This window comes from Dermacentor albipictus, chromosome 9, assembly GCF_038994185.2.
Source record: "Dermacentor albipictus isolate Rhodes 1998 colony chromosome 9, USDA_Dalb.pri_finalv2, whole genome shotgun sequence".
Classification (NCBI taxonomy): Eukaryota; Metazoa; Arthropoda; class Arachnida; order Ixodida; family Ixodidae; genus Dermacentor; species Dermacentor albipictus.
The window spans coordinates 67,990,450-68,014,441 of NC_091829.1; the positions used below are offsets into that span (position 1 = coordinate 67,990,450).

General features: G+C 46.1%; 1 protein-coding gene across 1 annotated transcript in view; it reads left to right on the forward strand.

Annotated features, from left to right (window-relative positions):
* LOC139050138 (glutamate receptor ionotropic, NMDA 3A-like) overlaps positions 1-23,992 on the forward strand; it is a 257,973-nt gene that overhangs the window by 192,564 nt on the left and 41,417 nt on the right. Inside the window, exon 3 of the mRNA XM_070526354.1 lies at positions 5,689-6,133. Within this exon, the coding sequence (XP_070382455.1) occupies positions 5,689-6,133 (445 nt within the window). The remainder of the gene's footprint in view (positions 1-5,688; positions 6,134-23,992) is intronic.

Here is a 23,992-nt window from a genome sequence, read left to right on the forward strand (position 1 = left end):
ATGGTCCAGGGCGGTGCCTCTGTGAAAGGCTAAGAGGCCCTACATTTCGCGCAGTGCACTACCATTGAAGCTCCAAAGAGATGACAAACGTAACTCGATCCCAAAAAACTTGCAGGCATCTCTGATCTACGTGACAAACTACATCTCGCAGGCACTTATAGATCACAAGAAACGAACCAGTGAGCTATCTGCGTTTAGCGCAGAGGACCCCCGTTATCTCCTTATATATATTGTCTATAGTCTCCTTATATATATTGCTCTAGCGCTGTACGCAGTATTGGTCTCTTTCCGTACTCTAGCGTGAGCAAATACAGAGCGGACACGCGATTGGTCTCGTCACAACCGCGAGTGTCACACACGGTGCTGTCGCCCATTGCAATCGGAAAAGGCCGTGACCTACTAATCGACACGCCAGGCCACAGATCGAATTTTCGCCATGGCAGTCCAGGTGTGAAATAGAGTTGCAATTAAAACGAAAGCCCGTGAATGTGCAGGCGAGCGTTCGTGAAAGTTACCGAGTTTCACGAAATCAGTTTGGCGAAGCACAAGGTTAACCTTTCTGTTTAGTAAAGGACACTCTCAGTCATTCTGAATCACAGGGACAGCGTTTTGTATGCATCTGTGCTTATCAGGCGCGTGTTCAAACCGGAACATGTGCTACAGCACAGACGGCCTTAGCTAATGATGTCTACTGCCGCACGGTTTAGCACGTAGGAAACAAAAGGGGTGAGGAGAACGTAAGAATTTGTTTCGTTCGATTCAATTTCCTTCTTCTCATTCACTGCTCATGACCAATCCATGTAACAACGTGTGCGAAACGCCATTCAAACCTCTGACTAAGGGCAGAAGAAGTAGGTATACAATAAAGTTGATAGATTGTTCTTTCCTCGAAGAAGGAAAACGTAAATATTGCACTTGAGCTCAGGAACATATCAGTGTGCCTAATGGGAACTCCGGCGAGGCATACGTACACTGCGTTTTGCTTCGGGTGGACCTCTTCTATAATATTGTCGAATTCGTGCACAGCATCAATGAATTATAATTAGAATGCTTCAAGATCACTTGTTTGACATCGTTTGTACACAATATTATAACCTAAATATCACTGAAGTTGACGCCCTGCGAGATGCGTTTTTCCGGGAGACGAACTCTTCAATGCCTGAGCACGCTCGAGATGCAAGCCTCAGACAATCAGGACAATGGCTGTGACGTCGACCACTTGACAGACGCCTGTGGTTGTAAAAGGTCAACATTCTGTGGTATGTATGGACGAGTGGTAATCATACCGAGAGTATGGCGGCAACGACAGTGCTTGAATGTTCGTTCATGTGTATTAGTCCAGTTTTGTGATTGTTGACAACTGCCCGACGATAACTATCATGTAAGAGAAAAGGAGTAGCCGGTGCCACATATGAACACCAACCTCTCCTTAAATGCATATCATAAAAAAGGTGAAACAGGGGCCTTGCAGATGACGTGGATGTGTATATACCATTTGCACTTCGACCTCGATAGTGGATAACTTTATAGCACGACTTCTATTCTCCACCTCTATTACGAAATGACAACTTTTAAATTGTGCATTACTCATATTACTGCGATATAATTTTCGATTCGGTCGCTTTACCGCAAAGCTCATGTAGCAGAGAAGAAAGGGAAACAATTCACCCACGACTACTATACTCCCTAATGCGAGATTTGAGGGCAGCTGCATACGTGTTTTCACTTCGCGATATATGGGCTGGCAGCGACACTGTGTCTCTTACTGCACGTCTCAAACGGAGCGATGTGTGGCGCGACTGCCTCGCTGACCGGGATATCGCGAGAAGCTGCGCGTGGCTGACGCGTGGCGCTATTGACAGCAGCCGCCGGAGACATAACTTCGCTCATGCAGCGCTTTGTTTCCATACAGACGACGTGCGCTTCTCTGGCGCCACCTCGTAGCCGTTGTCGCCGCGAAGCGTGGCCACTAAGCTTTTCCCCCTCACGCTTTCGCAATGCCCTCCCCCTCCGCTTTCCTCCTCACGCTCTCTTCGGAACGACACCGACGCTCGCCGCAGCAACGGGCGCCTAAGGGCTGCGCTCTAATAAAAGAGGGGGGAGGGGTTGCATCAAATAGGAAGAAAGTGTCAGCCATGTCTAGACGTTAAAGAACAGAAGGTCGACGTGCTTTCAAATGATTGGATGGTTATATCTTGCTTATATCTCTCTATTCTTCCTCTTTCTGTGTCTCTGTCATGTTTATTTGTTAATAATTTCATATCTCATTCGTATCCTATTCCACGTGCAGTTATGTCGACCTCGCCTTGTTCATTTTTTTTAAAATTTACATCATTTTGCCGTGTCGCCTAAACAGGGGGGTAATGTAACATATAAAAAATACGCGTACAAAAGGCAGAATTGCTAAATATAAAACTTAGGAAAGGAAACAAAATAGCACAAAACAGGAATCTTACTTAGGAAATAATAATATGAGTTTGAATTGATTCAGGGAGTTCAGATGATGGAAAGGGATGAGGTTCCATTCTTCTGTAGTTCGAGGGAAGAAAGAAAATTTAAAGAGGTTTGTCCTGGCAATATAAAGAAAGAGAGCGAGGGGGTGGGGATGACGGGTTTTCCTGCATGCAGAAAGATTTATGTATGGACTTGGATCTAAAGGAAATTTGCGGTTTATGGAGGAGTAAAGGAACTTCAGGCGTATCATTTTTCGCCTCGTTTGAACACTGTGAAAACCATTTTCCGCAATAATTCAGTTATAGACTCTTTTCAGCCGTATTTGGAAAAACATAAAACGTATCTATTCAAGGGCGGTAATGGTGATTTTGGTAAACGGGTCCCAAATAACGCAGGAGTATTCCAATTTGCGTCGAATATAAGTGGTATACGCTAATGATTTTACTTCATGGGATGCATGTTTAAGCTTTTGGCGTACAAAGCTTTCTAAAAGCAGAAAAGGTGGTAGTAGCAATGTGGCTATACCAATTTAAGTTGTTAGTAATTATAATTCCAAGATACTTGTACCAGCTTACTTCGGCCTAGGGGTCTTGGCCAATAGAATAAGAAAACTTCAGGTGTAGTTTTTTGCTTGTTGTACGTAGAAACACAGATTTATCAGAGTTAAGTTTCATTCCCAACATTTTACTCCACTCAAGAATGGTGTTTAAGTCTAAATGAAGAGATAGTTGATCATTAACTGTATTAATATCGTTAAAAATGATACACTCATCTGCGAACAGATGAATATTGACAGGGGCCTCCGTAACATCAACCATGTCGTTACAATAAATAAGAAATAGTAGTGGGCCAAGCACGCTGTCTTGAGGCACACCAGAGGTTACTCTTCAGGCGTGCGTCGGCACTTGCTTGACCTTCCCTCTTTTTTTTTACCAAGAGACCAGGTTGGCCGCTCCCGGAGATACTGCTCTTTATGGTGAAAATTGATTATTTTCGACGGTACTGATGCTAATTATGCCCTCACCGTTAATTTTACCTACTCTGTGACTAATTCTCGCTTCTTGTGGGTACTGGTGAAGCCGTCTTCCAGGCACTGTTGCTTCGCGTGAGTCCTGCTTAGTCCAAGTGAACTTGCACAATTTCTTAAATGCATATCGTACGGCAGCTTTGCCTCATGATGTCTATACTAACGGCAGTGCACCCTTTACAGGGGCATAGTGCAATAAGGTTATTTTTCGACTATATTAGAGCTCCTTGGGTCAATAATCTAAATTGTACCTGCGCTACGACTAATTCTGGCTTTTTAAGTCGAAAGCCTGAGATATCTGTTTGAAAGTCACGCTGTGAGGTACAGAAAATATCCCGTGATCCAAGGAAGGCCAGAAGCGAACCAAAACCTGTCCAGCCATGTATAAGAGATGGTTGATGATTTTCAATATTAATGATTGATCAGTGATTTGTTTAAGTCGGATTAACGTGGAATATAATGGATTAGAGTATAACAAGGTGGATTAAGGTGAATTATGGGGGATAATGGTGGATCAATGTGGATTAGCGTGAATTACGGTGGATTAAGGAGTATTATTGGGGATTAAGGTGGACGAAGGTGAAAAATAGTAGGTTTTACAGGACTTTCGCCTTCGTGTCTCTCAAGCGATAGCTAAGGACACCTGAGAAATGTTCTGTCTTCTTGAGATATGCATTCCCATACGCCTTGCGACCCACTGCAACTCTGAAGACACGAAAGGAACGTTTTCTTTCTTCTTTTTCTTCTGGAAATGGTTAGAAGCTACCCAGATCCGAGATACGCCAAACCCGCGCGAAGTCATATAAGAAGACCTCGCCTTCGAAATAATGTAGCCCTCTCTGATACAGGTATTTAATCAATCAATTGGGGCATTTTTGCTGTCCGCTCTTCAACGGGTATAGTAATCCAGGACATTAAGCTTGAGCTTGGCCTCCCTAAGCATGATGTGTCTTATGTTCTCAATACGAGGACACAGCTAGAGGAGGTAAAACACGGCGTGCTGTCTTTACATGCTAGAACAACGATCTGGTTAGGACACCTATGGTCCCTTGCCTTGTACTTAAATCTAAGTAAACGAGAGCTTTTGCATTAGAACCCTATCGTAATGCGGCTACTGCTGTTGGGATAGAGCCTGCCATTACTACCGTTTGGGATCGAGTTCGTGCTGCTATGGCAATATGCACGATGTGCACAGTGCGACAGCAGATAAAGGGCGGAAGGGCGCGACTGAGACAACTGCGATATACAAAAGCAAAATGCAATATTCAGCTGTGGGTCGCACACGCTAATCACGATGTTATAACACTGCGCGATTTGTGCGTGGTTTCGTGCGCCGTGCCCACTCTGGAGGTGGCCCTACCTGCAAGTGCATATTGGAGGCACGCGGTTGACAATATTGCAGCGGAACTTATAACACTGTGTGCGGCGAAATAACATAGTTTTTTGAAAGGATTACAGTATGTGCTGCGAGAGCCCGTTGCTGTCGCAGTAATTGGGTACAGATCTGTAATAATCGTTGAAATGTTTTTTTTTTCTTCCTCTCATCACTCGTTTCGTGCTCCATAGCTCCTTCCTAATTTTACGATCCTACGAATTTCCGTACCATGTAGGTTAGTACTAATAGAATACGTTTGGGGTTTGCGAAAATTGAGAGACAGAGATATAATATCTTCCACAACTATGGGCGACCGGGTTTTCTTTTTCTTTTTCACGCTACTGCTCGTGTCACAGGGTTATGAATCCACCGAAATGCCTTAACGACGGCTTTCATTCCTCGCTGTTTCGTGCACTGTGTGATGTACTGTTAAAAGGAACACTCTAATGTGCGGGCCCTCACTTTGCTAGCACTACAGCTGGAAATTCCGCGTAAAGCTATATCAATGCGGGGGACAGGTGGGAATAAAGGTGCCAGCGCCATCAACTACACGCGATCGGCTGCAAATACGGACCATTGTACATTGGCCAGAGGAAGAAAATTCGCACGTGGTCTACACACATGTTCCCATAACGGCTGACCACACTGTACTTTGCGAAATGAATAAGCATTGATTGATTGATTGATTGGATGACTAATTAACTAATTAATTAATTAATTGATTGATTGATTGATTGATTGATTGATTGACTGACTGATTGATTGATTGCTTGATTGATTGATTGATTGATTGATTGATTGATTGATTGATTGATTGATTGATTCCGCACAGGAGGCGAGCGAACTCTACCTCAGCCTGGACCCGGGCCTGTCCGAACTCACCGAGGCCCTGTACGCTCTGCTGTCGCACAACCGGTGGTACCACTTCGTGCTGGTCACCGACGAGTCTCCCGAGGCATCCACCGTGGCGCGCAGGCTGGCCACCCTGTGCCAGGGCGCCCCCTGGCGGCCGCTGCTGCACGTCACACTCCCCGCGGCGGCTTCCGGTTCCGGCGGCGGCGGCGACGGCGACGACGACCAGCGGCGGCCGGCGCCCATGCTCAGCCAGCTGGCGCGCGTGAGCTCCAGTCCCGCCCGCGTCCTGCTGCTGTTCGCTGAACCCCACCTGGCCCGTGACGTGCTGGACGCGGCGCGCACGATGAACCTGCTTGCCGGCGAGCACCTGTGGCTGTTTGTCGAGAGGGCCGACCCACACCCCAGAGGAGAGAGTCCGTGCCGTGAGTGCTTTGTCGCGTTCATTTTGTGTCTCCTGCTATCTCTCTCTCTCTCTCTATTCATCATGGCGCTGTCGTGGAGTAGACTGGCAGTGGTATGACCTGACCCTCAGGCGAGAGGTAACAAAAGAGGGCACATAATCGCACAGTCATGCAGCAGGTGCAAGCAATCATTAAAAACGCATAAAGCTTTAAAGAGAAAAGGCCACAGGTTCCGACGCCACACTTCAGGACCGCAATGGGTTAAGAATTAAAATTCTGAGGTTTTTACTTGCTAAAAACCGCAATCTGATTATTATAATGCGCGCCGTAGTGGAGGACGTTGGATTAATCTTGGCCGCCTGAGGATCCTTACCGTAAGCAGAAGCGCACGAACTCTTTTGCACATGGTAATGTAGCCTTCGCGGCCGGTAGTAAATCTGCGAAACCTAGAGCCCAACAGCGCAATGCTATGGTCGTTCGGCTACCATGCCGGGTCCTGCAATGAATTAGCATTAACGCCTTTTTATCATTTGGTAGGCGGACCACAATCGAATAAAACGGAGTTTATATTTTCGATGAGTGTACGCCGAGCTGTCTGAAATTTCTCCTCTCATTTATTTACATTGAATTTTTTGGTCGCGTCAACGCTACTCCATGCTCACGTCAGCAGCTGCTGCAAGCGCGCCCCGGAATTGTGTAATCATATAACCACTAACTAACTTTCCTATACTTAGAGTTCCTCCAGCACTACACCTGAGTTACTGTAATTCAATAGCATCATGGCGTCCTGTGATTCGCTGATGACCCGCAGAGAATAAACCTTTACGGAGAGGAGCGTGGTAGAGAGTACTGCGCAATCTAGAGCGCCCGCCTCACCCACTCGCAACCATCACGGCTCATCATGTCACGTGCCTCTGTACGTCACCCCGCTCAGCTGCTCTTCCGTCCCTGCCACGTCGCTATTATACTGCCAGTTGTTTCTTGGACTACATAACTTGCTACATTGTTCCTGCGTTGTGGCGCTCAGTTAATAATGTATCCCTGTCAACCGGCCTGCTTCGATATGATACTTAAGGGGAATGCAAGCCAGGAAGAGTTGTAGATAATCGGCGGTGTATTCCAGAAAGCTCTACGACCAATGCGACTCGATGAAGAGCCAACTGTCGCTAGATCAGGCATTGGAGTCCGAGAACGGACGCACGCACACAGGTACACATAGATACACGAAGGGTCGTATGTTAAAGACTGCACGGAATGATCAGAGACACACTAGCATGCTGCAACGCACGACAGCAGAATGAGCCGATATGTGTCATATTCGAGAAGCCCTTTGGGGGTTACATATAATGGAATTTTAACCCGTCGATATAAACGTTGCATTTTATGGACTCTCACCAAACTGCAAACACAGGGGCGGCAGATGACGATGTTGATAATGGTGATGATGATAGTGATGATGATTTATTGTCATCCCCGTTAAAACGCGGTGGAAACACATAGTTACCTAGCCTGCTTGATTTAATCAGCTTTTGCTACATTTATCGTCACTAGGGCTTTTGCCTATCTGATCTCGATCACGTGAGGACGATTTAATGGCATTCCCTTTGGAACAGAGTTGTGGCAAATAGTCACCTAGCTTGCTTGAGCCAATCGGGTATGCTATATAGGCTTTTGATTCTAACATTTTTGTATGCATCTCCTTAATATCTTTTTTCTCTTCCTTAAAACTATCTACTTTGTACTGCTACATAGACCTGTAATGGAACCGGTCATATCAAATAGGCTTTTTGTTCTGACATGTTTGTATACATCTCCTTAATCTTTTTTTTTCTCTTCCTTTACTTTGTACTGCTACATAGACCTGTAACGGAACCGGTCGTATCAATCTCTTCCCTGCCTTCTTTTTTTCGCCAATATTCTAAACGTCTCTTGCTTATTACGGTTGCTCACCGCTTGATACTTCAGTCCACTTTGAATAAAAGCGCTTCTGGAAGGTGTACGCTACCTACGGGTCTCACGGGGTGAATCCCTTCGTGTTCCATTAGCATGAGCTGAGTGGCCTCCGGATTTTAGCTGCAGCATACACATGCCTCAGCAGCAGCAGCGTTCGTGGCGACACCTTGTGACAGTTTTTTCAGCCACGCAGCGCTATAGTAGTTCTTTATTCTACGGCGTCATTGCGAGAAATGTCTTTGTAGATGGGGTTTGAATGCGTGCGCACCTGTTTGTTATGCAAAAAACATTGTGAGGTTTTACGCGCCAAAACCACTTTCTGATTATGAGGCGCGGCGTAGTGGGGAACTGCAGAAATTTCGACCACCTGGGGCTCTTTAACATGCGCCTAAATCTAAGTAGACGGGTGTTTTCGCATTTCGCCCCCCGTCGAAATGCGGCCACCGTGGCCGGGATTCGATCCCGTGACCTCGTGGTTTGTTATGCATATATGTGCTTTAGCCCGGTTTTCGTGAAAGGAGAATAATCACTACACATTTATTGTGATGCTGCTGCCTGGTTATTCGCGAGAGCAGCAATGTTTAGACTATTTTTGAACAGCAGGTCGTTTATGCGTTCTGGTGCCACTGAACAGCGCAAAAAGGCGCTACTTCTGCGGCTGACGACGTCTACGTATCCAGTTTTGCGGTCTTTTTTAAATGATATCTAATAGCAGTTAAAAAAAACAGCGCCTACGAAGCCGAGGCAGGTCGGTTGTGCACTCGCTTTTGTCTATACTAGAATACGTGAGCGAAGTCTGCTGAACCTAATGCATGCTTTTGAAAGTTCAATAGAGTTCAGACTCAGTGGATTGAGACCTGTTTATTAGAGTAGATGCGTCAGAGATGGAGTGAAACATAGCAATCGCCGCACTTCGTGCATCCACCCCTGGCACCTGGTATGTATACGTCATTCTGTAGAAAAATCGCCAGCTCTATTTATTTCTTATACAGAGCAATGGCCTCTTCAAATTCACTTATCCCTTATGTCCTTAGGCCATATAATTATTTTTTCGTTTTTTTTTTAATCAAAGATATTCCATCACTACTCTTTCTTTTCTCTTTTGCCTTTCCTCACTTCAGCATGTACGCGACTGTTCGTCTTCCTTTACCCCCAGTCTTTCCCATGACATTCCTATAAGGATATGCTGCATTATTTCTTTTACATCATCAACATTTTCTAAGAACTCCCTTCGGTCAAGCAAGAAATGTCGCAGCGCTTGACCCAAATAGATCCTCCGCATCGGGGAATACAGCCTCGTTCATCTGTGTCATTCTCAGCCTTCTCGTAGTTGCTTCACTGGCACCAATTTGTTAAACGTGATCCCTTTCTTTAACTTGTGCGCGTCTTGTTGAGCACCCTTAACAATTTTCGCACGTGTAATTAGCAGCTCATGACTTCCAGCCTTGTTGTTCCCGTTATGCCAGCTCCCGCTTCGGCTGCGCCACTGAATTAGAGTGCTCGATCATTCTACTGACACCATCTCGCCGATCTTGCTGTACTGCTTCCCTCCTACCTCCCGGAACGTCGTGGGCAAAACGCCGGGCCCGTAATTGACGGCGACAAGCCAGCTCCCTCTGCAGCCAAGTGCGGAATTTAGTTCCCTTCGCTCTTCTTGTCGGATGTCGCACCTGACGACCCGTGATGGATTGGGTCCGGCTATAATGGCTAGGTGGCTGTGGGGTGCGCGGTGATAGCGTTGTAGATCCTGTGAGATTCGTGATGAGTTTTATCAATGCGAAATCTTATCGTGCGCAGAGTAAATGAATGTAACTAAACTTAATAAAAAAAAGAAAAGGAAACAAATTACGGGGTTTAGCGTCAAAAACTACACACCAGCCTTGGGAAACAACGCAATAATTTCGACCATCTGGGCTTATTCAACGTGCAGCTATGTGCACGAGCATTCTCCTTTTCTCTTTCTTGTTGTTTTTCTCCTTTTTTTCTCCTTTTCTTTTGCGGCAGCTGCGGCGTGGAGTCGGACCCGCGACCTTCTGCTTCGCAGCAGAACCCCATAGCCACAACCGCGGATAATTAACCCCATTGATGACCAGTACAATTTCTGCTGGTAAACATGTTTTGCTAACCTAGGAACCAACTAAAGGCCGTCTATCAGGCCAGACAGTAAAGCTGCGCTGCCGGGCAAAGCTCGACTACAACGAGATGAAAGCCTGCCATGTGTCGCTTAACATAACGCCTGCGGTTGCGGTAATGTTCGTGACGCTTGCGGCTTATAGTATTGCCGCTGCCGTGACTCAGCAGGTATAGAGCACCTCACCGCGTCATGCGGATGTTGCGAGCCCAGCTCCCATCGGCAAGTTATCGCAATAAAAGGGCCTAGTTTGTGGTTGTTCGTAGTTGCTTCTTGCGTTATGCACGAAAAGACAGCTCTATGTCTTTTCGTACAAAGCTCGAGAAGAATGCGGGTTTTCAATTTTACTGCCGTTGCCCTTGTTCCTGTTTTGTATATTTCCATTACGAACAGTGCATTTAGCGTATGCGTTTCTTGGCTGCATTCTCTGTTGGCTTCATATCGTTACAGCACCGTAGCACGTGTGGTGCGCAGTAACAATATGTTCCTCACTGAACGGGAGGGCCAACGCGACGAACTGTTGATTACTAAGTTTACTAGGTTACTTGGGGGACATTTGCGACTTTGACAGTATCCATATATCTCTCTATCTAGCCGCCTGCGTCTTGGTGCTCTCATGGTCATTTCGTTAAATTGGTATGTACCTAAATTGGCATAGCATGACAAGAGTGTACAACGCGCACAAATGATCGGTCATGATATGAATATGATTATCATGACTTGGGTGTCGTGTAAGTCATGAAAGAGCCGCCTACGTCTTGGTACTCTCACGGTCGTTCCGTTAACTTGGGTATAGGCTCCCAGCATCCCAGCATACTCCCTCGCATGACATCGATTCCCACAGAGTGTGAGTTCTGCGGGATTTTTAATAATCGGGTTCACCGATTCATACCGGCTCATTCATATGTCTTGACGTTGCCAAATTAAACGTCGCTGGAGCTAGGGGAGATGTCGTATAATGGAGGGTTGACTTAATTGTGACCACCTACGATCCTTGAACGTGAAATTTTATCTGAAAGATAACATGTGACAGCATGTACTGTGTTTTCTTAAATTTTCTTTATTTGCTCATTCGGATTACCGGGGTACTTGCTGCAGCATAGATTTATCTAGCCGTGTTCGAGAGAATTTGTATTCCGCCCTGGCCAACGCGGCTGGAAACGGGTTGACCCACAAGTTCGTGTTCAAGCAGAGCCGTAGCCACATATGACTCAGCCACCGTGGCTGGTAAGAACGAAGAATCAAAACGACGGGATAACAAACAGGGGACAAGACGGAATTTGCTGAAAGCTGATAATTTAGCTTCGCTACACGTGATCAAAAAAATGAGAAGGATTCATCAACGATGGTTGTCAAAGTAAGCGAACAGCCCGGACGAACGAATGACTGAGTGACCGACCGAATGAATGAATGAATGAATGAATGAATGAATGAATGAATGAATGAATGAATGAATGAATGAATGAATGAATGAATGAACGAACGAAGGGACAGAGGGACGGACGGAAAAACAAGCGAGCGGGCGGGCGGACTGACGGACGGACGAACGAACGAAAGAATGAGGGAGAAATCAAAGGAACGAGTGAGCCAGTGAGTGAACCAACATTTTCCTGGCTGAGTCGAGCCACCAATCAGCCACGCAAGCGTCTGAAAGAGCCAGAAAAAGATTTTGGTAAAAAAAAAGATAAGGGTATCTGAAGCGGCTAGACAGAGGCGACCGCGTTATAGCTCGCAGGAAAGCTTCCGCCGGAAAATAATGAGGCGGAGCGATCGCTGCTGGGAAAGCGTCAGGGTATGGAGGCACAACGGCGGTGATTTGGAAACTGAAAAGAGCATCAAAGCAACAAAAGGAGCAGCCGTGACATCAATGCAGCCTGCGGATGTGGTCGCGCGTGCTTTTGGGCGCAATAGGAAGGAAGAGACAAGGGGGCAAGTGGCTGTCGCCGGGGGCATCTTTTGTTACCGCGACGTTTACAATCACAGCCCGCACGCGGCAAAAGTTGGGCATTCCCACGCGGGTAGGAAGGACATCGATCGTAAGCCGACGAGGACGGGCTGCACGTTAGATGTTGCAAGATTCATTCATTCATTCATTTATTCACTTAGTAGGTTAGTTAGTTAGTTAGTTAGTTAGTTAGTTAGTTAGTTAGTTAGTTAGTTAGTTAGTTAGCTAGTTAGTTAGTTAGTTAGTTAGTTAGTTAGTTAGTTAGTTAGTTAGTTAGTTAGTTAGTTAGTTAGTTAGTTAGTTAGTTAGTTAGTTAGTTAGTGAAAGTCGGTATTGAACGACTGTCTGAGGCGTTCCTTTTATTATTTTTTTGCAATACTGTTGTCTACAAGGCCGTTGCAAGCTTTAACAGAACTACAAACTGAATGTTACAACAATAAGGCTATATCAATAGAGCTAAAGATACATAATATAACTTTTTATTTGTTAAGCGAGTTTGCTAAGAGATCTGGACACCACGCTATATGTTTACTATACTGACTGAATTTTCGAAACGAATACGAATCCAATAGCGAACACCAATAGCGAATCCAATCGATCCGTATTCAACAGTTCGAATACTCGCACAGTCCTGTTAATTTAGTAATCGTATGTACCGAATTGCGAGGAAATTTTAAGGTCCACCGCTCCTATAAGGAATATCGTTTCGTTCCGAACCTCGCATTTCTGATGATTTCTGATTTTCGTCGGCTGGAATACCCCCGCGACTTCAGGCGTCATATCTCTTACTATTTCACCGCAGTCTCCAACAGTTATTCGCGTGCTTCGGGGTATGTAATAAAGAAGGAACTCACTAAAATCTGCGAACGAACGGGCACGGCAAGTTTCCGCGACGGCAGAGAGCACGTGACCGACTTTGATTGCATCGCCTTTGAGCAACGAGAACGAATCGTCGTTTTTGCACTTACTATTTAGCATTATTTGGGCGCTGAATCTCTCTGTTCACTCGGAAGCAATCAAGGATTTCATTAGTTCTATGTCTTGTTTCGGATTTTTCCTCGCCGCCTGTTCATTTATCTTGAAGTGCGCGCCTTTTCTTTTCTTTCTTTTTTTTCTTTTGCGAGCGGGCAGCGATTTGCCCTAAGGACGGCAATTAGCAAAATGAGATGCTGATTTAATAAACGTGTAGTGTGACTCGGCCGCTACAGGAACGACCGTGCATTCGACGGAGTGACCTCGTTGCTCTCGTTTTCATTTCTTATTGCTCCTGTCCCATCGCGCCAGAGCTATCGACGCTGATTTATTATTTTTTTATTTTGCGTATTTTCCCCTCTACCTATACGAGCGATCCAAACCGGGCCTCGTTTTACGATAGCCCCATCGCATGGAACCTCGTTTCGCTCGTTAATTCCTTTCGCGTTCGGTTATCGTACGGCGGGTCACTTGTCGTGTCGGGCAATTCGAACATAGTGCTTCTCTATCTTTGCATCTTTCAGCAGCAGCACTACCGGTTACGGTGCTCGAAGGAATAAAATCGCCGCGCGGTGAAACAGGAGTTAGTCACATGCTGCTACATCCTTTTGTTGCCTCTTTACTCGTAGTTTATCGCTTTCTGATCTGTTGTGTCGTATCCTTCTTTATACAAAATACTTACACTTTCAAGAACCTTTGAAGTCCGAAGCACAGCGCATATCATGTTCGTCAGAAAAGACGGCGGGTGGTTGGGCAAAAATTACGTTTTTGTCTTAAGTGAGTCGTGAACCGTGTATTTTCTTGCGTTTAATCTTTCTTGGTGCTTCTTTTTCTTTCTAGCTTTTTTTCACGTTTCATTTCATTTTTTTCTTTTTGCTCCTGGCTACACCTCGTAACAAGACTCGCCCTTGCTCTGTAGATCAGTTCGAGCGTAACTTTCTCTATGCGGAAGAGCGTGCAATCGCAAGATGTCTCACCCGTCTCTTCACCCTAGCGCAGAGCAGCCGACCAGAAGAGTCACGCACAGTAGCTGACCCCTCTGTCGTTTCCTAAATAAACTTCCTTAACTGTCTTTCCCTCTTTCCCTTTTTCCCTCTTTCTCTTTCTCCGTATTTCCCTCTCTTCCTCTCTTTATATCTGTAGTAGGATTCTACCACGAACAAATGTAGTTACGACAACAGCGTTTTTGAAGAGAGGACATGAATTTAAAGTTTAAAAACAGAGAATTGAGAATTATATGTAAATGATTGAAATGAAAGAAACAACACTGAATTAAATGTGTATGCATAGTGTTTAGTCTCTGTGTGTACTTACGTTAGCCCAAGTGAAGCTCAGTAATGGACTTCGCTATACTTCGTTGCGTTGCGTTACGTTACGGTTAAGAATTACGAAAGAAATTTAGTTCAGTTGGCATATGTCTTTCTGTTAACCACACAACTCCATTCCCGCACTTCGGTGTGTCGCGTTGCATTGTTGCCATTGCATTCATTACAAAGGTGAGCATAAAACAACGAAAGAAAGAGGGATTCCAACAATTCAAGTTAATCGGCGAAATCTAAGACTAGGAGTACGTAGTTGCCAAGACGCGAATGGTGCGTTATTGCTGCTTCTATCGATATAGTTCCCAAATATTCCAATGAGAAGACACCTGTGAATGACGTTGACAACCTGACAGCTAGCGAAATAAAAGCCGTGATTCCACGAAAGAAATATGTGATTGCAAAACAGTGGCAGCAAAGAAAAGCTGCATGAAGAAGAACCTAGATTCATTGTTCATCTTGTGGTTGCTGTATTATTATTATTATTATTATTATTATTATTATTATTATTATTATTATTATTATTATTATTATTATTATTATTATTATTATTATTATTATTATTATTATCTATGCTTTGTGCCTACGTGGCTGGGCTTCAAGAGGTGTGAATAAAAGGTCGTCTTCACCTGGAGCAACGTCACGTGGTTTCTCTACTGAAACGTTCAGTGCGCCATTCCGATGCTTCCATATGCTAAGGATGTGCGAACAGCAGTTCTCGAGACCGAATTCAATAAGAATCGAATAGGGCCACAATCTAACCAAATATGGCATATTATTTGAATACGTAGTCTGCGGATATTGTACAGTGTTCTCACCCTTCAATACCAAACAATTTGAACATTCTCGTATTCAGAACTACAGAAAGATTCAGTCACTTGCACTGCACATATCATGAAGTATGCTTTAATCAAAGAGCATGCGGCAGCCTTACGAATGACTAAGCAGGCTTTTCGCCAGCTCAGAGCTCTTAGGAGAATTCGCGGTCACGCATTCTGAGTTTACAGGGGTAACTTTATTGGTGAGATCAAATTATATCTGAGTATATCGTCTCGGCCAGGCTTGCGTTTCGTTTGCCGCAGCGCTACTTCTTTGTCTGGTTCGATTTGTCGTGGCATCCGGTGCCACTGTTGTATAGTGTACACTGCAATGTAAAACGCAGTCTGATTTAGTTCAGCGAGAGGACACGACGCAGGGGCTACGTCGATAAATAGTAGCAAACAATACCCGCTGCCAATTGCCGTGCAACGTTTTGCTGCTCGTGATCGCGTTTAGTCTTGAGAATTGTGGCTGACGTAGCGACGCCGCAGCGGGCTCTCGTACGTTACGTCCGACGTAGATGTGACAAAAAAAACGTAGCGTTTCGGCTTCAATTTCACGTTCGATTGACGTCTTCGTGTTCGACATAAACCATTTAAAAAGCACTTGAAGAACATTCGTATTTTGAAGTAGTGACCGTTGGATTCGAGGGCTGTATAGAATATAAAGACATTCGATTCCCTCGAAGTTTAGAATATTAGCGCACTCCTGCCATAGGCTCTCCGTATAAGTATTACGGAAAGTATATGGATTAAATGTGATTTCCAAAAGGCTAGTACTTTCTCTTTTGTAGTTTGGGTTGCGACGTCGTGCGATGTCATAATGGAGCCAAATATAAGCCTGCAAGCCCGCTTCATAGAGATACTGCAACACTGACTTATAAACTGTATCTTCCGTAATACGTCTTTCATACTCTTGAACTTGATCACTTAAAATATGCTTAATTATTTGGAGTGCGCACGGAACGCTTCATTAGGATAGCAACACTGTTAGGGTCCGCTGGCGCACCGTAAAGACGACTTGGCAGAGTATCAGAACATGCACTTGTCGGGCACTCTAGCTAATTTGGCTCCACTTGATGATGACTGATTCACTCAGTGACGGAGCAGCCCGATCTATCAATGCCCGCTTACGGCGCGCGCTGCTTCATTTGGGCAAAGAAAAGCTGATCGCCAACAAATGCGGGCACGTCGAGACCGATTAAGAGACGAATCTGTAACTTTTACTAACTGCGTTAACGAAGGTTAGACAGGGACTAGAGAGCGGTCTCAGTTACAGGTGCCAGGAAGCACACTTCTGTCCACGACAAGAGAACCCCCGCACGCAGTGTTTAAATTACCCTGTACAACGTGCGGGAGCGAGTCATGCAGTTTCTTATAGAAAAATTGTTAAGGGGAACCACGACGCTGTAATGTATGCGTGGCCTGCAAGGAACGCACTCCAGCGGGCATGGGAACATAAGTATCGTACATATCGTGCTTCAGTATCGTACTCGCTTAAGCTTCGTTTTTGTAGAGTCTAAGGTCCTCGCGCGAAAATAAAAAGAACAAAAATATAATTTTATCCATAAAGCAATTCATGCCACGATTTGAGGGGAATATGCACGGGCCCGGATACTTAATGGCTTGGTTCCGTTCAGAAAGTTATGACCGCTTGAAAATTCAGAAAGACAGATGCGTAACTAACGGAGCCCTCAAGAACGTGCGAAGCCGAAAGCTCGGTGATTAGACAAAAGGATGTACTAGCCAACCATTTTCATGCAAGCTGAATGATTGGAACGTGACAGTTCCCTACAGATGTAGTATTCCTTTTAAGAAACTCTTTGAAGCGGAGAAACATTTTGATGAAGCAAAACGAACATTTTCGCCCCTCGCTACTTCATCAATCTGTCTAGCCCCCTCAGCCGAGGGCGTCACCGGACGTCCTCTGACGGACGAGGGCCTTGCGGATGCTTGCGGCAGCGGGGTGATATATTTTTAAGAAGTGACCAAGATGGCCCACGTTATAGATTCGACTCCGCCGCGTGTTTGTGTGTGTGTGTGTGTGCGCGCGTCTCTTCTGGAAGCCAGCGTGGTATATCGGTCCGTCAGGGAGACCCGGCCGGCCGAACCTTGGGACGGGGAGGCTGAGGCTGCTGCTTCTCCTACCCGTCGCTAGGGCATCGATCGTGGATAGGACGCAGGGTCAAGAATGGAGTGTCCTCACCCTGCCACCCCTACGTCGAGCGCCTCGTGGTGCTTCTTGTTCCCTCTCAACCCCCAGTATGCCCCGCAAAGTATCATATAACCTTTCCTTCGGGACCAAACTGATCGACTGTCCTCTTCAGTTTAGGGGGCACTGGCGAAGAGAGATAGAGGAAAAGGAAAAAAAAATGGCGGTCGTAAAGGGTCCCGTTAAGACGACGTAGCCATTTTTAAGCGCGACGGCCGTTGAACCAAGAATAAAGAAAGGCGCGAAACTGAATACAGCCTCCGAAGAGCAATGGCAAAAGTCGGTCAACAAAATAAAATATGGGTGGCGTCCACCGCGGCCGGAGGGAAGATGGAGGAGGGACGAGAGGGTCGGTGGCACAAAATAGGAGGACGGCCGCTCTTCGATGTATCGGCTCTTCGCCGCGTCTGTCTCTGTGACCAGAGCGGCGCTGAGGAATTGGAGGGGAAGAAGGTGGTGAGGCGTTTCTTTATCGAAACTCGTAGTCCTCCTTTCTGTCTTCGCAATTTCCTCTTCTTGTTCTCGGCCTTCTTTTGTCTTTCCCTTCTATGTCGTCGCGCTTGCCTCGCCTGGACGGCTGTCGTGCTTTCGTCCCGATAAAGAAGAAAGGGGAGGGGGAGAGGGATAGTGGAGGGCGGGTGGGAAGCAAAGGAACGCAAACCTTTCGGGTCTTCTCAAAAGGTGGCGCGCAAAGGTGAGGGCGAGTGTTTGTCACCCGTTAGCGAGATCGTCTTTGGACTCGGGCTGGAGAGGGGGAGGTGAGAAATTGGAAGAGGACGTGAGGGAAGGGGGGACCGAAAAGGGCCGCCGTTCGACGTAACGATTAACTCTGGCGGGTCCCACGCCCGCCGTCGGCAGCCTTTGTTGACATTTTTCTTTCTGTTATATTGTTTCGCTTTTTTGGGGGGTTGCTTTTTTTTAATGCGGTAGTGTTTGCTTTCTATTAGTGTTCCTCTTTTCGTCGATTCGTTCACTTTTGTTTTTTCGCTCGCGAGACGTGCTTCAGACACACCGCTACCTCCCCCCCTCACCCCCTCTGTCTTCCCTTCTCACACATTATTTCCTCGTCGTCGTTTTTTGTCCTGTCACGGGACAAAGAGACCGGGGACCCCATCAGGAACACCTGGTGACAGTGGACCCATTGTCTCGTCCAGGCCGGCCCGGGTTGGTAGGTAGAATCCGCTTCGCGTCGAGAAACAAGAGCGAGAGAAACAGAGAGAGAGAGAGAGGGAGAGAGACAGGGAGAGAGGGAGGGGGGGGGGGAAGCCGATAGTTTGGTGCTATAGCGCGTGCCGAAGCCTCAGTACATGTCCGCGCGTTTACGGACTAGCTTTTCGGTGCTTAGCCTTGCGCCTTACCTCCAGCGTTGTTTCGCATTCGAGGCTAAGTTGGGTGCGCAATGAGTCGAGAACAGGGACTGAATTCGCAATGCTCTTCTTTCGCAAGTGATCTTTGGTATTGGCCGGCTGTCTTCACTAATAGTATGTCCAGCATCAGGAGTGGACGAAATTCTTGGGAAAAACTCTAGCGTAGGAACTTTTTTGTGAATTCGAGCCCAGGAGTTTGGCGTACGCAGTGCCGGAATGGAAGTGCTGCGGTGGCTGCTTCACGTGCGGCTATTGAATTTGCATACCAGCTTAACTAGCGCACATTCCTGAGAGAGAGAATGAGAAGTGAAAGAGGCAGAAGGCTTAGCTCGTACTATTTTTTTTTTAGTATACCGCCTGCCTATATTCTCGTGATAAATTGGATTTGTGAATGTACCTGTTTTACGATCGTGGTGAGATTGCGGATGCGGTTGTTACGTTGATATGCGGAAGCGGTATTGTTAACGGCAAGTGTCGGAGTGACATCAATACAAGCAGCGAGAGTACACATTTCTAAATGGACTTGTGTTCAGAACCTTTATACAAAACGTACTGAAGCACGCACAATACTCTCTCTTTCTCACACACACGCACACACACATACACACACAGCGCATCTGGCTGCGAAAACGACGCCTGCTGCTCTACTAAGTGGTGCCCATAACACCAACGTTGTGAGACGCCTGGTAGCTGCTCCGGGGCGTTGTTCCAACTGCCCAGCAGGAGTTGACGTGCGCGCGGCGTCGCGCCAAACATGGCAACATATGGCAACTCCTGCTGGGCAAAGAAACAACGCCCCCGCGGCTGCCAGGCATCTCACCTTGCGAGGAGACCAAGCGCAGCGCTAAATCTTGGTATCGCGGTCAATGCTGCACTCTTCGCTCGAAACTGCCAACGTCTTCGCCAGTTTAGCCGGATAAGTCCAGCGACCGAACCGTGCTTTTAGCAAACGTCCAACCTTAGCCCGTATTCTGAGTCGACGCGGTGGCCTCAACGCGGCAGTAATAAAAATTATGCCGATCCAACATTGGAATCTATGAGAAGTGAAGGTTCCGTGAAGCCAGTTAATGAAACGTTATAAATTTGTTCGTTTCGTTCCGGCGTCCTTAGCGTAAAGGAAGCTGGGGTGGGCATGAGCTATCGCACATCCGTGCTACGTAATGTGAGAAATAGAGAGAACTTTAGATTAGGGGGCGCAAGAACTTGGGGCCCCCTAATCTAGAACTCTCTATTATACTGGCGTGTATTGCTTCGTGAATGTTTCCAACCTCGCGAATGATTCCAACCTCCTGTCTTGCGTGTACTTCATTTTGCAATCGCGCATATGTGTAAGGTGTTGCACAGTGTCACGGGGACAGTATGTACAAAACGCACCTAAATAATTTAGTCGATTACAAAAGCGCGCTGTAAGAACTACGGATGGGTTCCACGGATGTCATACTAGGCGCCATGTCGGTGAACCAGCACGGTGAGCAGCTGCGTCCACATGAAGCACAGAAGTTCCCATAGTTCCCATAGCACCTGATGTGGTGCGCATGCGAGGCTACTCCCCCCCCCCTCCCACCCCCTTTTTTTGTGGACACATAATCGTGCTCCTTTTCAATAAATCCTTCATTTACGAATAAGCGCCTTGTCCTGTTGTTTCTGTTATGTCTTGTCTATCGTTGCACTTGAAAAAAAAATTCCAAAATGCAAATGTCGTGTAATCCACTTCTCCTTATGTAACACCTCCTAAGGGGAGAGGGGAGGGGTCTGTAATAAAATAAACAAATTATATGACGCGATGTTTCCTCGTTCTCATTGTGCTGATGTGTCGTTCGTTGTAATCAAGACGGCATTATGTGTTCCACAACAGGTGGCCTTCTGGATGTTCACGCCACAATTTTGCTGTATAAGACCCGTTGCTTATATGACACATTCGCGCGGTCCTTTCCAAGTGCTCCTGCGAAGCTTAAAGGTTGCTTAACAATGTCACTGAGCTTTATCATGGCAATAAGCACGCCCGTATATCGTTAACGAATCTGAACTAAAGCTGCAAATACATTTATGGTCCGTAATACCGTTCTTTGTCGCCTCACACGACCATGACACCGTTTTGAAAGTGCTCTTAAAAAAACCAGTAGAATGTGCCACCAAAGTATGCGTCAGTGACCTTATGATGGCCCCTGAATGTCTCTCCCAGTGGTAGTAGTAAATAAAGTACAGACAAAACTAAACGTAAAATATTTCATCACAGGGCTCAGGCAGTCACTCTCAGGCTTCTGCAAACAAGCACTTACCCGAGCCCCGCGGCGCTGCGCACAATGTACCCCGAACGGTTCCCAAGCCCGGACTGCACTCTGTGTGGTGATTATGCGGACTTCGAACATGTCCTGTGGGGCTGCGCCTCTGCCGGTCTCCTTTTCACTCAAGAGGAAATGATGAAGCTAATTAGGGCCCAGGATCAGACCTCTCAAATCCTGGCAGTCCAGAGGGCTCGCGAGGGGGCCGTCAGGTTTCACCTGATGGTCCCCGAGTGGGCCTAGCCAGGTGACGTGGAGTTTGCTTACGTCTATAATGGACAATCAAAGTTGTTTCACTCACTCACTCACTCACTCGCTCACTCACTCACTCACTCACTCACTCACTCACTCACTCACTCACTCACTCACTCACTCACTCACTCACTCACTCACTCACTCACTCACTCACTCACTCACTCACTCACTCACTCACTCACTCACTCACTCACTCACTCACTCACTCGCTCGCTCGCTCGCTCACTCACTCACTCACTCACTCACTCACTCACTCACTCACTCACTCACTCACTCACTCACTCACTCACTCACTCACTCACTCACATGCGTTCGGTGCCATATGCTTCACAGCATTATAGCTTCCTTTAGGGCATAGCAGGGGCGTATTCCTTTTTGTTTTTTGCACGCGTTTGTTTTCTTTGGCTATACAACTTTTCTAACCTACGAGGGCGAATTAGAACGTCTTTGCCCCAATTTCTTTAGCCAGATTACGGATGTAAATGCGAAGTCAACATATGCATTCCCAGTGGTGGACCTTCCTTGGATAGGCCCGGCCTTATCAGCTGGTAGCTCCGCCGCACGGTTCTGCTGTCAGTTAAAGATGGCGGTTGTGCTTCACACTTCTACGGCGTACGAGTAACGAAGTATAATTCGTTTTCTCTCTAGCAAGGAACGAACGCCCATTGAAATCCACAGTGAAATACAGCTCACGTATGGGGAAAGCTGTCTCACTTTGAGAATTGTGAGGTAGTGGCGCTACGAGTTCGCAAAATACCGTGAATACTTGCATGACTATGAGCGTTTGGGGATGCCGTGTGCCTAGCGAGTTCTACCACAGGGGCATCTCAAATTTAGTGCTACTATGGTACTAATGACTGAACCGGTGTGGGGACTATGTGGGGAAATGAAATACGTAGAATAGTACGTATATTTCCAAATACGTTTATGTACTTTACTTTGGCTGATATGGAGAAATATTTTCCGATTCGCCTTGATACTTGTCTTTTGTTCCGCTTTGAAAGTATTTGTTTTCTCTTGAAGCTTTGTCTCCCTTGTAAGTCGTTTATTTACTTATTTGCTTCCGTGCTTACTATGAAATGAAGCTGGTCATCAGAAATGAGGCTCTCGCATTACCCTGTTTTCCGCCTTGTTAAGCCATAAGTCGCGGGCAAGTGAAGCCGAATAGTTACCGTATCTCTTTGGCTCATCCTTTTCCAGTAATCATGATTATTTATTTTAAATTAACTGTGAGTTACAACTTAACTTTCGCATTGAACTTCAGCCGGAATCATATAATAACGAGAACGTGACTAAGGTAAAGAGCGGGCTGGACCAAAACATGCTTCGCGACACCTCTCACTTGAGTGTAGCATAAGAAGTCCTCCAATTATTTTTTTGCTTGTCTTTACAGTCTTTGGTTAGAACTCTTTTGACTAGAGTATTCTAAACTTCCCAAAGTGCTTGTTTTGTTTTTTAATTTTGTTTTCCTATTTATTCCTTTATTTATTTTGTTCTGTGCGTCAGATGAAATCATATGTATCTCTTATACCGCTGTTACATTACGTTGTGACACACTCTAACGTGGATTTGTCAAGTGTAAAGTCGAGAGACATTCAAGCCAACTCGTTCACCTTTTCCCTGTTGCTTTTCTACTTTGGATACCCATGTAAAAACTGTATATTTTAAACTTTTAGAGGACCCACCGCGATGGCTTAGTGACTATGGTATTGCGCTGCAGAACATGAGGTCGCAGGATCGAATCCCGGGCGCGGCGGCCGCATCCCGATCGGTGCTGGCGAACTGCAAAAATGCCTGTGTCCTGTGCATTGGGGGCATGAACCCCAGATAGCCAAATTAATCCACAGTAGCCCACCACGGCGTGCCTCACAATCAGACAGCGCGTTTTCCATGTAAAACCCCAGAATGTAATTTCATTAATTCTTAAGCTACTAAATGAACTACCTTCGTAGTAAAGGTTACTCATTAAAGCTAAAATAAAATATGAAATACGCACGTGCTATGTTTTTTAACGCATGAATGTAGGTCCAATGCCCTTATCAAACATAGATTTCCCTCAGTGATTTAGAAGTGTTTGACTTACATTGAGCCAAGATGGCAAACAGCGAGAGTCGATAAGTATTCCGCTTGAACCATATTGATGTTCAGTTGACAAAAAGAGCAGTGTTTGTGCCTTGTGCTGTTTTGTCATGCATTTTCCGCGCTGTACCCTTTATCATCAGTTATGCTGACTTTGTTACCGTCTAAGTGTTTTACGCAGGAGTGTTCTGTACGGTACATATTATATTGAATCACTTTGCCAACTTGTAACGTTAGCAACACACTCAACTCTACCGCAGAACCACAGTCGAATAGCGCTCGCGTTCCTTACGGTCTTGTACCCGCCGTGGTTACTCAGTGGCTATGGTGTTAGGCTGCTGAGCACGAGGTCGCGGGATCGAATCCCGGCCACGGCGGCCGCATTTCGATGGGGGCGAAAACACCCGTGTACTTAGATTTAGGTGCACGTTAAAGAACCCCAGGTGGTCAAAATTTCCGGAGTCCCCCACTACGGCGGGCCTCATAATCAGAAAGTGGTTTTGGCACGTAAAACCCCATATATTATTATTACGGTCTTGTCTCGCCT